The sequence below is a fragment of the Haplochromis burtoni genome, unplaced genomic scaffold, assembly GCF_018398535.1.
Source record: "Haplochromis burtoni strain Fernald_Lab_line unplaced genomic scaffold, NCSU_Asbu1 Contig_278, whole genome shotgun sequence".
NCBI classification, from domain to species: domain Eukaryota; kingdom Metazoa; phylum Chordata; class Actinopteri; order Cichliformes; family Cichlidae; genus Haplochromis; species Haplochromis burtoni.
This window is the reverse complement of record NW_024582639.1, coordinates 319,336-335,603: the sequence shown is the minus strand read 5'-3', so window position 1 is coordinate 335,603 and position 16,268 is coordinate 319,336. Positions and strand designations below refer to the sequence as shown.

The following is a 16,268-nucleotide window of genomic DNA, read 5'->3' as shown; positions in this document are numbered from 1 at the left end:
TGCACACCAAAGGGAGAGGAGAGTAAGTATATGTTGAGGAAGATGAGAGAATGAGATGTTTTGGATGAAAGGACGGGTATTTGGGTCAGCGAGGACAATGAGAATAAAAGAGATAGTTTGGTTGGGAAAAGAGAGGTGAAATGGGAGTAAAACGGGTCTTATTTAAATCACATTATCCCCGTGTCTTTATTATATCTTAACATAAAACCCTACATGGATGATTCTCCAGTACTGCAGCAGGATCCCCTCTAAGGCATTCAACCACACTGATCCATGGTGAACTGGGGAAATTTCCATGACCCTGAACCTCCTTATTTAACACGGTGGTGGCCAGATACTGCCAGTAATCTTCTCTGAGAGGGAGGAATGGGTGAGTGAAGCTTCGACAGTCTGAGAGGGAAACTGCTGACATCAAAGTTTAGCAAAATTAGGCCACAAAATGTAGAGCAGGTTTTGTGCTGCAGCTGATTAAAACGCACACAGAATGCGCTAATGAAAAGAAATCATGCTAAAAAATATAATGGGGAGAGTGGTGCACATACAGGCACTGCACAGCACACTCAGAGGTGCAAAGTCACTTAAAAAGGTCAATTATTTATACAAGTAGAGTGGAAAATAGGATCTCTCTGACTTTAGTTACTTGATCTTTTTATTGTATTTGCATATTTGTTGGAATGTTGGTCTGCAGGGCCACACTGAACTATATATTAGATACAACAGGATCCTGAACTGCTGTTTATGCTGTTTATTTTTCCTCCTGCATCAGTAACACAATTCTCTGTCAACCTTAGAAATAGTTATGAGTACATCAGCAGTTTCTGAAATAATCAGATAAGCCCCTCTGGCACCAACAACCACTGCACATTTATGTCACTTAAATCACCTTTCTGTTCAATTCTGATACTGAATTGAACTTCAGCAGGTCATCTTAACCATGTTAACCTAAATGCAGTTTCTGCTATGCGATTGGCTGATTAGGTAGTTGAACAGCAGTTGCATCCAATAAAGTGGCTAGTGACTGTTTTTTTCTTCTTCTGTCTTTTCAAGTTTCGCTTTGGCTGATCTGTAAGTATGAAAACCCCCTAAACCAAAGAAAGAGCTCGACTGAATGTTGTTTTCTACAGCTACAGGAGTGTTTTCCTCTTGAGTCGTTGCATCTTCCTCTGAAGAACTTCAGTACTTTTCCCGCACCAAAGCTTCGGGGGTTTCGGAGGCCAAGCGGCTACTAAACCATGATTAATGGTAGCAGTGTATCAGCAATCCCCAGCCCTTATCTCTTCAGCACACACCGCCCTGCAACCCTGAAGCTCACCTCACACACTAACGCACATCCATAGATTTCACTGCAGAGTGACCAACACTGCAACACACAAACACACACAGACAGACTGGAGGCAGATAAGAGGAAAAGCAATTCTGAAGTAAAGCACAAATGTATCCTTAAGAATTAAAAAATCTAAATCAACCTCATACTGGACTCAAAACCTGAATGCAAGCAGCAAGAAAAAGGGTGCCTGTCCCTTTAAGGAAATTTGACACTGAGGAAACCAAAAGCAAAATACTTCTGGAGAAAGGGAACTGAGCCGTGCTCATTATTTTCACTCCCACACCAACGAGCAACAAGTAAGTAGTCACTAGTAACCTAAGCTTTCTTAATAACACATAGCTACTGCAATTAATATTATTTATGTGCTGTACGGTCATAAACTTCTTTGCTGGTAAAGCCTTTTAGCTGAGAAATGTTGTCACAGCTGTTGTCTCAAAAATATGATCACACTTCTCTTTAGTGATATTCCCGATTGAAGATATTTGTTGTCTAAATGTCGGAGTCGAATTTCCCACGTTTCACTATGTTTCCGGTGTCCGTAGTGAACTCTGAACTGCAGCTTTTAGGGCAAAAAGCATGAGAAGTGAAAGTAACAATAACAACATACTTTCCAGCTGCATATGCAAAGGATACAAAGGCCACGTGGGACTAATTTTATAATTTTCTTTTTTTTTTTTAGTTTATCTGATTATGACTCCAACAATAGCATAAAGTTCAAGGAAGTTGCCAGTCTATTTGAAGGTTACCGACAGAGTGGGATGATACCTGTGTACCACACATAGTTGGCCAAATGAGTAATAGTTTAAGTGGTTTCTCTCATTCATTGCCTCACCGTGTCAAAACAAGTCTGGAAAGGTTGATAAAACCGAATCCATTAATAGAAGTGCTAGAAACAACAGTTTCTCTAGTGGCCACTTGATGCTAGCTTTAAAAGAGGAGCGTGTTAAGATGGCTAAACTTACAGCAGGAGAGCATGTTTGAAATAAAAAAGAACTGAACTGAACTGAACTGAAAAGCATTTGTACATCCTGAGGAAAAAACAGATTTGGTTCTTATAGATGATTTCCCCCATTCATGGCAGCTGTACAAGGCGTGGAGATTTTATAAAAAAAAATTCTACTTGTTCAAAGGCTTAAACATATGGATCATAAGCAGAGTGTGATATGTGCTTTTCTTTTTCCATGAAAATAATTTAGAAACTAGAGTGGTCCTGTATATTTTTAAGCCTATTAGAACTTTTTTTAAAATGTATTCTATTCTCAATGTAATGTTTATAGAATAATTGTGAATTTTGAAAGTTCAGAACTTAAACATATAACAATAGCGTATACTCTGCTGTGTAGTTTCTAAGTGAAACTAAAATGTGTAATATTTTATTGCCAATAAAACAAGGCAATACAGACTGTTTCGTTTGTGACTTCTTTCACTTTGTGCTATTTGGCCAGCTGTGCTAATTACAAAACAACACAAAATATGATATTCTGTCCCAGCAGATTTTTTCTTTCTCTGCTTTAATGACATATTTTTTTCCCATAGAGGAAATCTGTCATCTGTAAACCCTCTTTTACCCATATATGTGAATCTTCCGACTGAGAAGGAGGCAAACGTGTTCGTTTGCTGAGATCAACGAACTAATAAATGTGTGAAAATGACTCAGCTCTCTAATGTGTTTTACAGCATCATGGACCACAAGTTCTAAATGTGAACAATGCACTAAATGACAGTTATATTAGGGATGATGTAACGCAGAAATGTGGTTGCAACCTCCCCATCAGCCCATCACCACAACTCCACCATCAACTGCAAAGCCAACAATCCGTGTACATAACTTTTCTTCACAGACATCCTGAAAACAACGGTTTCTAAGTGCAGAATGTGAGACAGCCGCCCTGGTTCAGCGATATAAGAAGACTTCACCAGTGTAGGAAATTCTGATGTCAACAACCAGGTGAGTATTTGATATTCAGTAGAAATGTTTCTGTCTTTTTCATGAGAATACTGCAAAATCTGTCACTCTGAATCCTTTTTAATCCTCTTTTATTTGATTAGGAGTAGCTTTTGCTCTGAAATAGCTAAGATCATCCTTCCTGCTAGTCTTCTCAGACTGAAAGTGAAAGCCAATTTTACTTACACTTTAACCCCACTGGGAATTTGTTAAATTTTTATCAGGGGCAGGGACTCGTAGACCAGCCTGATTATAAGGGGTGTAAGCCCTTTGATTGACAGCTGGGTTTGCCCTATTCAGCACTGAGATATAAGAAGAAAAGGAATCAGCTGTTTATTTTCCCCAGTAGGTACATTTTGTTTCAAGTCTGTTGTTTGGTTGCCAAAATCAGCATCCTATTTAATATCACAGTGACAGCTCGGTAACCATCCACCCTAACTAGTGAAAGCATTAACTAACTTCCAAATATGATCACATGTGATTTAAAAATAAATAAATAAATATATAAATAATGACGTTCAAGATATCAAACGAGCAGTTCCTCTTAATGCACAACTACGATCATCTTTGATAGCTACTAACTCCTTTTAGTAAGACTCAATATTAATCAATCAATATAAGTCAGTATAAATCAGTAAAAGTCATCACATTCACATGGGAAAAAAAATGTTGGTCTTATCCAGTTCAATTCGTATTAATTCATCGTATATATCTGTTTTAATTATACAATCTAAAATATACATATATGCTATAAATATACTTGTAAAAATATCAAATGCACAGTCCTGTGTTATATTAACATATACACCTTTATACACTGATCTATAGTCATTTAACTACACCTATCCAAAAGTATTGCTTTTTATAATACGTCATTCTTAATATAAAGATTTAACACCCCACCGCTTCCATATAGTGCTTTATTGGTGTTTTATATAATTTTTTAACTGATTTATATTTGTATAGCCTTCTCCACATTACTCCACAAAACCACTCCACACACTGTTAACTGCATGCTCCTCGTTGTTGTCCTTGCTTTGTGTTTTTTCAAATGTAGCTCCCCTCTCTGTCTGTGAGAACTTAACATTTAAAATTTTTGGTAACACATTATTTCTTCTTCTGAATATTATTTGACCAGTTTTAAATCTGACCAGATCTGTGAATTTCCACATTTTTGAATTTAGAAATATATCCGATCTTATTAACTGTCCTTACTGCACTTTTTGTGCATAGTGACTGTAGTGTGCTTTTATACCCACATAGCAAAATTTGTATGGCCCGGATCTGGCCCACACAATGTGCTTACACATGGCCCACATACCGCAAAGAATGACGACCCTTTGGTGGCCCAGATCAGGTTTGCCAGAGGTGGCCCGCACAAGGCCAGTTGCAGACACACTGCTGGCCCAGAACAGTTTCAGCTCTGCCCCCAGATGTCAGCCTAATGTGTACCTTAATCAAGCCATGTAATAACAACATGTGCCAGAACACAATAGTAACATGAGAAAACTCTGTTCAGACAGTGAATGGACTGATTCTTATATAGTGCTTTTCTACTCTCCCAGATTACACAAAGTGCTCTATACAACATGCCACATTCACCCACTTCCTCTAAATTGAGTGCTTCATAACTACGTTCAAACTCTTGACATGCAGACTGGGATCGAACCACTAACCTTCCAATCAGTAGGTGACCTGCTCTATCTCCTGCGCTATAGCCAACCGGTAGTAAACATGAGTAAACCCTCACTAGGTTTAGTATAAAGTGTACACTCACAAACCTGTCAAACCTGCATTTGAAACGTTGGCTACCATAGCAGTATAGTATTGCAACATGGCATTTGGGTCTTCTAACTAAAATAGGAAAATAGGAACATAAATAGTGCTGTCATTGCCAGACCTGGCCCACGTCTGGTTGACATACACCCTGCCATGACACCAGTCAGTCAGAAGTGCCAGCTTGATGCCGGATCCTGGGAAGACCTGTTTTCTATGAGCCTGGGCCACATAAACCAAACCACAATCAGGCCAGATGTGGCATGCCATCACATAAACAGTGCCATCTATGCCAGGCCTGGCCCATATCTGGATGACATACCACTTACCCATGCCAGAAGTCACCCAGCAGTGCCGGCTTGACACCAGGTTCGGGCCAGACCTGTCTGCTCTGTGGGTATGTGTTACCCCACATCTCCATATAGTGAGCTCTCACATTAGCTCATCTAATCAGTCTATTTGTGAATAACATCAGTAGTTATGTTATTAGAGATCTGCAGCTCAGATCTGCACAGCCAGGTGCTGTTTTTATATGAGTTAGTGGCTTTAAATTCATAAGGTTAATAAAGTTAATAAAGATTCATGAAGTTAGCAATAAATTCATCTTTATTTATACAGGAAAATGCCTTTTTACTACATAGCAACAGGTTAAAAAAAAGAATGCAAATACATAGTTTGAAAATGAAACGAGAAAGAACGGCATTTATTAAAAACCTAGTCTATAAGCATGGGTCCATTTAATCCTGAGTCTCGATGATGGTGCAGTTTGGTACATTTGCTCTGTGGTTTAAGTGCAGACTATCTGGTTATGAAGTGATTTGAATGTTATCAGGACGATGCTTGGTGAAAAAGGAAAAATTTGTTCCCGGGCAATACTGAGGCTCATTAAGGTGATCGCACAGGTCGCATCCTGTTCTGCAGCCTGAAAACAACAGAGCGAAACCTGCCATTCGAGTTTTAACTTTAATGGTTAAAGTCAGCGTTAAATAATTACAGCACTAAATGCAAAGATAAGCCTTTTGCTTATATAAGTAAACTCTCGGGGGTTGTTTTAAAGAGTTAGGCAAAAATTTAACTTCCACTAAAAATGCAGTGACAGCTGCTGTTAAAAGCTCCAGAATAGCTCATGAACTTATTTTAGCTAAAGCAGCTAATCTGAATGTTGGCCTAGATTTAATAGTGTTTGTCTGTTTTCTTAGAAATGGCATCTGGCAGCAGTCTCTTCTCTGAGGACCAGTTTCTGTGTCCCATCTGCCTGGATGTCTTCACTCGCCCAGTTTCCACTCCATGTGGACACAACTTCTGCATGTTGTGTATTGAAACCTACTGGAAAGATGCGCAAGTCTGTCGGTGTCCTGTCTGTAATCACGCTTTTGAAAGAAGACCGGATCTCAAGGTCAACACTTTCATTTCAGAGCTCGCGTCAAACGTCTTGTCACTTAAAGCTAAAGATTTTGACACCTGGAGTGCTCATTCACTGCAGGCCAGCCCTGGAGCTGGGGTGCTATGTGGCATCTGTACCGACACGCCGCAAGAAGCAATTAAATCATGTGTGGAGTGTCAGACTTCATACTGCGACGTTCATCTGGCGCCTCATCACCTTGCCCCTGGACTGAAGAAGCACACGCTGATTGAACCTGTGGCGAGCCTGGAGGGGCGGATCTGTGAGGAACATAACAAGCTGCTGATGTGGTTCTGCAGAGACGACAGCGCTCTGCTGTGTGACGTCTGCTCCAGCTCCCGCCACAAGGAGCACTCTGTTGTTCCTGTGGAGCGGGCGTACGACGAGAAGAAGAACCTGCTGGAGCACACTGAGGGTAAAGTGCAGCGGATGATCCAGGAAAGGCTCCAGAACGTTGTGAAAGTGAAGGAATCAGTAAAGCTAAGCAAGACAGAAACTGAAAAGGTGACTGCCAGCGGCGTGCAGGACCTAACAGACCTGGTGTCTGAGATTCAGGAGAGTCAGACAGAGCTCATCGCGGTCATCGAGGAGAAGCAAAAAACTGTAGAACAAGAAGCAGGAGGGGTAATTAGTGATATGGAGAAGGAGATCACAGAGCTGCAGGTGACAAGTGTGAAGCTGATTGAGCTAAAGCAGACTAAAGATCAGCTCCATTTTCTCCGGCACTACCCAAGCTCCTCTGTCCTGCCTCAAACAATGGATCCTTCCCATCTCAGCTTTAACCGACACCTGGAGATACAACACATAGGCGAATCTTTGAAAAACTCCGTCTCCCAGCTGCGAACAACGCTCAACAAAATGAACACAGACATACAAAAACTGTGCGACAGATCAGACGTGTCAAATAAAGCCACGCTCAGATATATGCAGCAGTACGAGGTGAACGTCTTGCTGGATCCGGACACGGCTCATCCTCTGCTCATGATATCGGACGACTTGAAACAAGTAAGATACAGCATGCGCTCAGGATGGTTGGCAAACCAAATCTCGAACCCAAGCATGTTCACTGAGCATCTTGCAGTTCTGGGAAACAGAAGCTTCTCATCCCGCAAGTTTTACTTCGAGGTTTACGTGGGTCAGAAGACCGAGTGGTGTCTGGGCATGGCTGCTGCGTCGGTCCAGAGGAGAGGGTCACTCAGTCGGGATTTGCGTAGTGGGCTGTGGGCCATGTGGTTCCTGGAAAATAAGTTTGAAACCTTCAACTCTCCGGATGAGCCGGTACACTTTGGGAAAGTGGAGCGGATCGGGGTTTTTGTGGATTACGACCGAGGTCAAATATCATTTTGGGACACGGAGGCTGCAACACTTATTTACTCTTTCACTGAGTGTTTCTTTACCGAGGAGCTCTATCCGTACTTTAATCCCTGTGACAATGAATTTGGCTCCAATTTAGATCCCATGATAATAGTTCCTGTTGGTGAAAGCGAGTCAGCGGGGCTTCAGAGACTCACCCTTTGAATCAAATATTTTATTCTGTTTGAGTCTTTGTGGGGTAAAAGCCAAGTGCCTAACATTTAAAGACATATATCCAATATGAAGGACGTTTTGGATATTTAATGTCTTTATCAGATATTTATCAGTGAGATAATGTGAATACGTGAGGTTTTCTTGCTAAATTTGCTAATCGCCTATCCAAGTACAGATTTTTTTCAGTTTTGTTTGGTTTCTTTTTGCTATTAATTAGCTAGAGAAAAATAGATCAACAATTCTAACGTGTTTCAGCTCCTCGTCAAACTGACACAACATTTGGGCGTTTTTCTCTCGTTTGAAAATGTTCAGGTACAAGGATGGGACTGAAAATGATGGAAAAATCTTCCAGAAAGCCTGAAGAACTATTGCTGCAGACCACTTTAAAATTACAAGAAAGACTGGCTCCTTGGAAAGAAAATATAAAGAAATGACAGTAGAATAAATCCAGTTTTGACAAATAAAAAGGAAAAGCAAACTGATAAAAACAGTGAATGTGAATCTCAATATGAAAGTCTCTCAATGTTTGTTTTAAGGAGGAAAATAATATTCAAACCTTCAGAAAGTTTAGATGTGCATTTAATGACTAATGAGTTATTTATTATCACAGTTTTTCGTATAATAATTAAATTATTTAGTCTATCACGTTTTGACATATTGCCAGGCAGCTTCATAATTGTCTTATGAATGTAGGACGGTGGCTTCATCTTATAAACAGGCAGACTAATTCATTACACTACAAAAAAAAGACTAAACTATAGAGGGGTTTTTTCTGCTACATATGGTGACGTCAGTTTAAGGGTGAAAGGTTCGAGGCTTGTAACGAGTTCGGCACTTCGTGCACAGAAGATCGAACAGCATGTTAACGGGGGAGAAGAATGGGTGGAAATAATAAAATTGAGGATTTAACTGAAAAGAAAGTGGTGCTGTAAATGGGAGCAACCCCTGTGATTTCAAGACAAAATATGAATTCACCAGGTGTTCTTACTTATATAGCCGACATGGAGGTACGAGTGGAGTCTGTAAAGTGGTGAAAGGACTAAAAGGATGTGCGTCTGTAAGTCACGAATAGATGCACATTTTGCACGTGTTTACGGATTTGTAGAAAGAAATGTTGCTGCGGAGTAGCGTATTCTTTTGTATGTGTTTTTGGGCACTGTGAGCACTGCTAAAGTAGATTCCAGTATATTAAACAGATACAACAGATATATCCACATAGCAAGTCAGAGAAAAACACTGTCCCTTTAATTTTGATATATTTAATATTACATATATACCTGATTGAACATCGATCTGATTTAATTTTCAAGTGTCAAACTGGAGTCATAATTCCCTGACTCATTGCAATGGTTTTTGTATTTTTTTGCAATATCCAAATAAATAATATTTGTGAGGAATGAAAGTCAAAATAAATGACATTTTTTGCCTACAATTTGCGGATTTTGTAGCTCCTTTTTTCACCTCTCTCATATCCAGCACAGTTTAGAAGTTAATGTAATGTGTACAGAAAGAAAGTGATAGGTTTTTGTGTTACTGGTTAGTTGGCAGTACTCCGCAAACAAATGAGGCTTAAAATACACTGAGAAGTCAAGGAGGAGCCAAACAGTCATGTCCAAGGCAAATTGATGTTGTTGCACTAAAATCTGGCCAGTACCTACGGAAGAGGATTAGGGCCACAGGAAGAAGAAGAAAAAAAAGGGGGGCACGTATTTTTTTTTCTTCTTTTCCAGAATTCTGATTAAAAAAAAGTCAAAATTCTGAGATTAAAGTCAGACTTGTGACTTTTTTCTCAGAATTCTGGAAAAGCAAGGGGGGAAAAGACGTGCCCACTTTTGTTTTTCAGTGGCCCTAATCCTCTTCCATAAATACCCGAAGTTGAAAAATGGTAAAATTTCCAATAAAGTGACAAACATGACTTTGGCCTTGAGCAGAATTTGGGTGAAAATCCACTATATGATCACTGTGCTCAAGTACTACACCTGCAATTCTTGTCCATCTGACACATATTCGTGGCATAAAACATCAGACGTTTGGCCAGATGAGCTAAAAATGATTGAAAATCAAAATAAGTTGAGCATTTTAGAATATCGGCAAGAGAAAAGAAATAATAGATGAGATAAACACAATTGGAGATAGGAATTACACCTCAAGGTCATTGTAGTTACTAGTTGGGTCGCTGGAGAGTTAACGCTGACATTTTGTGTCGATGCTGATGAAAAATAAATGCACAACTTTATCTTTGAGCCATTTTTCCTTCTTTTTAAGCACTTAGGCACAAATACAAACAAACAATCATCAAATATTTAAAAAAAAACACAGGATACACTGCCATGTTCCCTTACTGCTTTGTAATTCGTAATCTTACCATATAAATCATGTAATATTTTCACATATATATTTTGCATTTGTTGTGCTGAATGGCAAAAACATGCTTAAAAGCTGCACAGTAGCATTAATCGAACTTTTATCTTCAGCTTCATAAAATTTTAATAAAGTAAAAAAGCGTTACGTAACTAAACAAAAGCAACATTTTCAGTATCGCTCAAAACTAACATTTATTATGATTTTTCATGTCTCAAAATGATCCCTAAATTCTCCCCTTGTTTATATTTCACCACTTTAATATTTCACTACGCTCTTTAATGCATTTCACACAATACTCGACACCCTCCTCATTGCCACGACAACCGCACTCTGCCCATCGCCATGGGAACACTCAGTCTCCCTTCTCCCGTAATCCGTTTCCCAGCCACAATGAGTATTTGACACGGTTCACAGTCGGAGGCTGGCTGTATGGGGGGTGGGTGTGTAGCAACAACATCCTCTACACAAAACACACTAATAAATCTGGAAACCTGAGGAAATTTGCTTTTACACCATTTATCCTCATTTCCACCCAATAAAAAGAGGCAATTTTAGCAGCATGTGAATTTATGCAGGTGTTCAGTATTGTTAAAAAGCCACAATTTGGATTCCCCGTGATGGATGGTGTGTTTCTGACTGCATGGGTCTGTCAGTGTGTAGCGAGTGTTAAAGCGGAGATGTTTCACCGCACTGGAAATGAGCCGAGAGGGAGGAGTTCTTTGCCCCAACCCCCCCTCCTATCTTCATCATGCCCTTCACTCCTCTCAGGGATGCGGAGAAAGAAAGAAGAGGAAAATGAAAGGCAGAGGGGCGCAGGCCAGGATGAGGGGGAGAGGAGAGGTAGGAAAGAGTGGGAGGGGCTTTGTGAGAGTCTGAGTCAGAATGTGGGTTAAACTGGAGGGAACGGAGAAAACAGCAGAAAGGAGAGCGATGGTGTAGGAGGGTAGGACAGATGGGAGGAGAAAGTAAATGCACAGAAAGAGGATGAGAGCGTCGCCTCTCGCCTACCTGAGTTCTGCACCTCATTTAAGTAGCTGTCTTCAGCCACCACCTGCATGCACAAAAGAAAGAGAGTGAGACAAAGGACCAGAATTTCATCTTGGTATAATAGTAAACAAAGAACAAGAAAAAAACATGAAATTCATTTAAAAGCAAACATAAAAAGGCAAAGATCTTCTAAGCAGATTTGGTTGAAAACTGGTGGAAATTAGGCCACCAGCGCATGATTCATTTTCCACCACAAAGTCTGAACTTTAGTGAGTCGTGACGCATAAACAACATTCTAAAATATGCATGATGATTAGTTACAGGCCGTATCTGACTCCTCATAATTATGAATTGCAAAAAGCAAATGTGAAAGCACCAAAACAGCTGGACTGCAGCTTGATAATAGCGCCTTAACACCCCCAAAAAAGGAGAAAAATCCTTTCATTGAGTCTAATTAGAAACAAATTTAATGGACAGAGAGTCATAAGGTCTCGAGATTATCTCTACAATTACCTTCACTGAGCACGAAAGCAACTGTGGCCATTGTTATAAAATAAGACAGGTAATTTTCTATCTATAAGGTGTATATTTTAGATAATTTCGTTTCATTTCATGCCTCATACACCGATGCTCGTGTTAAACATGGCTCTGTAAGACGTCATAAGGAGTGGATATATCTGAAGCACAGGTGCCCTGCTCACCTGCTGTTCCAGCCTAATACTTGTGAGGGACAGCCACTCAGAATAAAAGTTAACTGAAGAGTAGAGAAACTGAAACTCTCTATTTCAGACAAAGGATGAACTGAGGGGGTGCACCAAGGCCCAGAATAAGATAAATAAGGATTATTTTGATCTGTGAATCATGCAAAGCTACTCTTGAGTCATAGAATAAAAAACATGGAGCTGGAGACGAGCAGAAGAGGTCCTCTTTAATGGTTTACCGCACACAGGGTAATCCCTTGAGTACTGCGTATATTTAGTTTTCGTGCAACTTTACATGCAGATTCAAGCATTTCCCCCTAAAGTATTCTGATTTGTTGGCATTTATCCTTGAACATGAAGTCGTCTCGATGTACTTTCGATGTATTAATGAGTTTACTCCCTGATTCTCACCACTTGAAGTATAAGTATAAGCAACCCAGGGACGAGAGTACAGCACAGTAACTGCAAACACACACAGTACTAGACAGCATCAGAGTTTATATTGCAGTGTTTATTTCATTTTAGATATCAGATACACATTTACACAACACACAGCCCATCTGCTCTGCTGAGAGGGCAGCGATATACAGCGCATTTCACCGTCACACAGGTGAGTTCTGCTCTCTGCTTCCTGTCACTGTTTCTGGCCACTGCACATGCACGCGTGAAACCAACACGCAAACGCCTCCCAGAAGACTCAGCTTAATGGTATTACATCAGGAACAGGCGACCTGTGATAGCAGACACGGGTGCCGATATCTCCGCTCATGTCAATCACACGGCTCAATTACGGCACTAATCTGCTCTTGCACCTGCGTCCAGTGTTTGGCCATGTAAACAGACGCACCACACCAGATGGAAGGGCAACAAATAAATAAGCAATAATCGAGACCGCTGCAGCACTGAGATAGGAAGTTGCTCCAAAGTGATGCTTTTAGTCATAAATGATCACACTCGTGCGTGCCACCTAGATGACTGTTGCTGGTAAGGTTTTGGGATATTAATGATGATTTTTGTCACTTTTATGATGTGAAACCTTAAAAGGGTCAAAACCTTTAAAGGGTAGAGTGATTTTACTTGGCATTTCCTATTATGTGTTATTACAAGGGAGCCTGGGGACCTGCAGAAGACTTCACGGTGGTGCTGAAAGCATAGTGACACAATGATTGTCAGGCACAGATAAGAAAAGTGAAAGTATTTATCAGGTCTGACAGAAAACCAGCTGCAGAGAGGGTTAGTTTATAACCAGCAGAGCAGGATTAGGAGGATTCTCCTCCACTAACTGACCTCACTGTTAAATTGAGGTTGAATCCTGATGTTTAACAAAGCTGAAGTAAAGTAAAGTAAATCAGTTGATTATAATACATGAGCATGCTTCCACCAAGGCCGAAAGGTCCCCTCACACCACACATTCATTGAGTCTTTGGATCCAGATTAGTTTATGACAATGTCTCACAGTTTTTCTTCTTTCATTATGACTATTGTGAAAAAGGGGCTTCAGATCCAGATTAAATTCAAAAGTTAACCACTTGTGGGTCAAGCCACACCTTTGGTAAAAAACTAAAACAAGTAAAACAGTCTGCAACTTTTTATTAATAACTCATAAATCTTGCACAGAACACTAAACACTGGACATAGTATGGCTGAACATTCCTTGACAATTAAGGTTTAAAGGGTTCAAGGCCATTGTGACTTTATACATTATGAATGTATCCATACTAATTCACAGCTTCGCTAACGCCATTATGCGTGTGTCTACAGGATTTGTGGTAGTGGTGATGTTTTACTCCAGTTAACAGACATGATCTTCTTGGCAATGAACACGGGAATGGGGTCTTGTCCTAAAGTGTTCTGAAGAGGTCCTCCAACTGAAAGCAACATCTATACTCAATACTCAACTGTTTTTGCTCCACTCTTTTATCCAACCAATATCCCTGGAGGACTGCAGTCCCTGAAGACATGCGAATGATCATTCATGAATCTGCAGTTCCTCCAATACAAAAGTGATGCAAACACAGGACCTAAAAAAAACCTCATTCCAATCTTACAATCAAATTCCTTAGATTCCATAGATGACTACAAACAGCTTTGTTCATGCACATGTCCTCACTGGCCAATTCAATTTAAGCTCCCTGTTTTATTTCACAGTGAGGGTGTTTTCTGCCACCCTCTGCTGTTACTAGTATCCTGTAGATTTGTGAATATGATTCTTAGTTGGATGTTTCAGTTTGTGTGATAAAATATTGTTCAACCATCCGATACATCAAATAACCTCCTTGGCAGAGGTAAATCATAAAGCAATTTTATCACAAATCCCATTAACTTTGATGTTGTAGCCTCTAATAAGGGTTCATAATCTGCCGAAACATTCATTTTATTTAACATTATGCTACTGTATTATTAATAATATAATTCATATTTGTAAATCTGCTGTATATTGGCTCTTTATTAAGTGAAGCTGACACAAAAATGTATTCTGTGATGTAAATTGGAGGCTGGTTTCTGCCTATTGTTTACATACAAGCATTTTAGTCTCCACAGACTGAGCCACAGGAAAGCAGTTTGTAGGGTATAGAGATCTCCAGATTAATTTTCTGTTTTGTTCACATGTTTCCAACAAAATGAAGAGCTTCTGAATTCCAAGAATTCCTGCCAGGGGGAAAAAACAAACTGTCTAATAAAGATGAAAAATTAAGAATTCATCTGCAGCGTGCTCGGTGTGCTCGATGTGCACGGCTGCTTTCAGTGTAAGTGGGTCTAATTAAATCCCGCACACTGCTGTACTCCACTAATGACTTCTACACTGGCTACTCGGCTCATATGCTGCATATTAACGCAACACACTCCAACTGCAGTGAGAGGAAAACTGGACGAATGTGACGAATAATTGATTGATTGATCATTAATTGATTGCGTTGCTTCTGCAAGACACGGAACAAATGAGTGAACCTGACTTCCAGCTGACCCACGCATGACAGAAACACCTGCTTCCTCGCGTTTCGAATTTAACATTTCTGCGCTGACATGCAGTGACAGCTTTAACAGCCCGTGCTGGGTCCGTTCCCCAAACACCGCGGGGGCAGAGGAGGCACCGACGGGTTCTTCTCATGATATCCTGCCGCGGGGGGTGGAGGAAGAGGATGAGGAGCAGGAGAAAAGAGAGGAAGGTGGAGGGGTTGTGTTTGTCACCCAGCACGAATGGGTGTGTGCGACAATGTAGACTCCGCTTAATTGGGCAATGTACCTTCATGCCACCATTAATTGGCTAAAATGTGGTGCTCTTTAAATTTCTGACCTGCACTTGCATTGTTGGAAATGCAGCCCAGAGAGAAAAAACACGAAAGCATCCTTTCTGTGATATAGACCTTACAACGTGGCGGCACAGCCCTGAATTCTTCTACAGGCTTATCAATACAACTGTCAGTTTAATCAGGCTGTCGGACTCATTAGGTTTTTTTGGTTTTTTTGTTGTTGTTTTTTAATGAAATGCAGCAGAGGTCAGCAAAGCGTGACCGTCACGGGACATGGCTTCAAAAAAAAGGAAAGCACACACAAAGAGACACACAAAAGAAAAGAAATAAATCAGGGCACATTGCACTATAAAGAAAAAACACATCCTCAGCAGCAGCAAGCAGGATACAGTACCTCAGCTAACAGTGGCAGCCAGAGACAGGCGGTTCCGATCAAGCACAACATTTCCCGGCTGGTGAGAGCCATCCTTCCCGCCCGCTGTGTCTGTGTCATAGCCAGAAAAGCCGCCGCTCCTCTCCCATCTCTGTGTCCAACCTGCCCGTGAGGTGAACCGTTATCCTCCGCTGCTGGAAGAAACGTGGTGTGCGGTGATGATGATGATGATGATGTCGGCTACGTGGTGGCTTTTACGCACAGAAGGCAGGGTGCGGCACTATAAACGGGATGAAACACACAGTGATGCATGCACACACACGCACACACACGCTGAACCAATCTTGGGTGAAATAATGTTGAGCTCTGCAAAAACTTAATGCCACGAGCATGTCGCGCTCACACGCCCGCGCGCGGACACATTTTTTGTCAGGGTGAATTACTTAACTGAATTTAACTTCATTTTATGTCGTTGGTCTCAAGCTGTAGCAGGTTTAAGACTATGCAGAAAATTTTCCTCAAAAACTCTCCAAGTGACCTTTAAAATGTATGAAAATGAATACATTTCTGAGTAAGAGATGTCACTTAGGCATGATTGATGATGGCTTTTTAACA

The 16,268-nt window shown here is 40.6% G+C and overlaps 2 protein-coding genes across 3 annotated transcripts in view; one reads left to right on the top strand and one right to left on the bottom strand.

The window, feature by feature from the left end:
* The window catches only part of LOC102314534 (neurotrypsin), a 34,013-nt gene extending 17,988 nt beyond the window's left edge, over positions 1 to 16,025 (bottom strand). The window contains exons 1-2 of the mRNA XM_005943877.3: positions 15,675 to 16,025; positions 11,350 to 11,392 (exon numbers count right to left, since the gene is read on the bottom strand). Of these exons, the coding sequence (XP_005943939.1) occupies positions 11,350 to 11,392; positions 15,675 to 15,773 (142 nt within the window). The 5' untranslated portion in view covers positions 15,774 to 16,025. The remainder of the gene's footprint in view (positions 1 to 11,349; positions 11,393 to 15,674) is intronic.
* Positions 680 to 9,697, top strand: LOC102313928 (E3 ubiquitin-protein ligase TRIM21). 2 transcript variants are annotated; one of them, XM_042227724.1, is made up of 3 exons: positions 680 to 1,623; positions 3,005 to 3,275; positions 6,248 to 9,697. In XM_042227724.1, exon 3 carries the CDS (start codon positions 6,250 to 6,252, stop codon positions 7,966 to 7,968), a length of 1,719 nt encoding a protein of 572 aa, XP_042083658.1. In that variant the 5' UTR covers positions 680 to 1,623; positions 3,005 to 3,275; positions 6,248 to 6,249; the 3' UTR covers positions 7,969 to 9,697. The 2 variants fall into 2 exon arrangements, with proteins under 2 accessions (XP_042083658.1, XP_005943938.1); XM_005943876.3 differs by having other exon boundaries at positions 1,384 to 1,623; positions 3,169 to 3,275; positions 6,248 to 9,652.
* Positions 16,026 to 16,268: the final 243 nt, after the last annotated feature.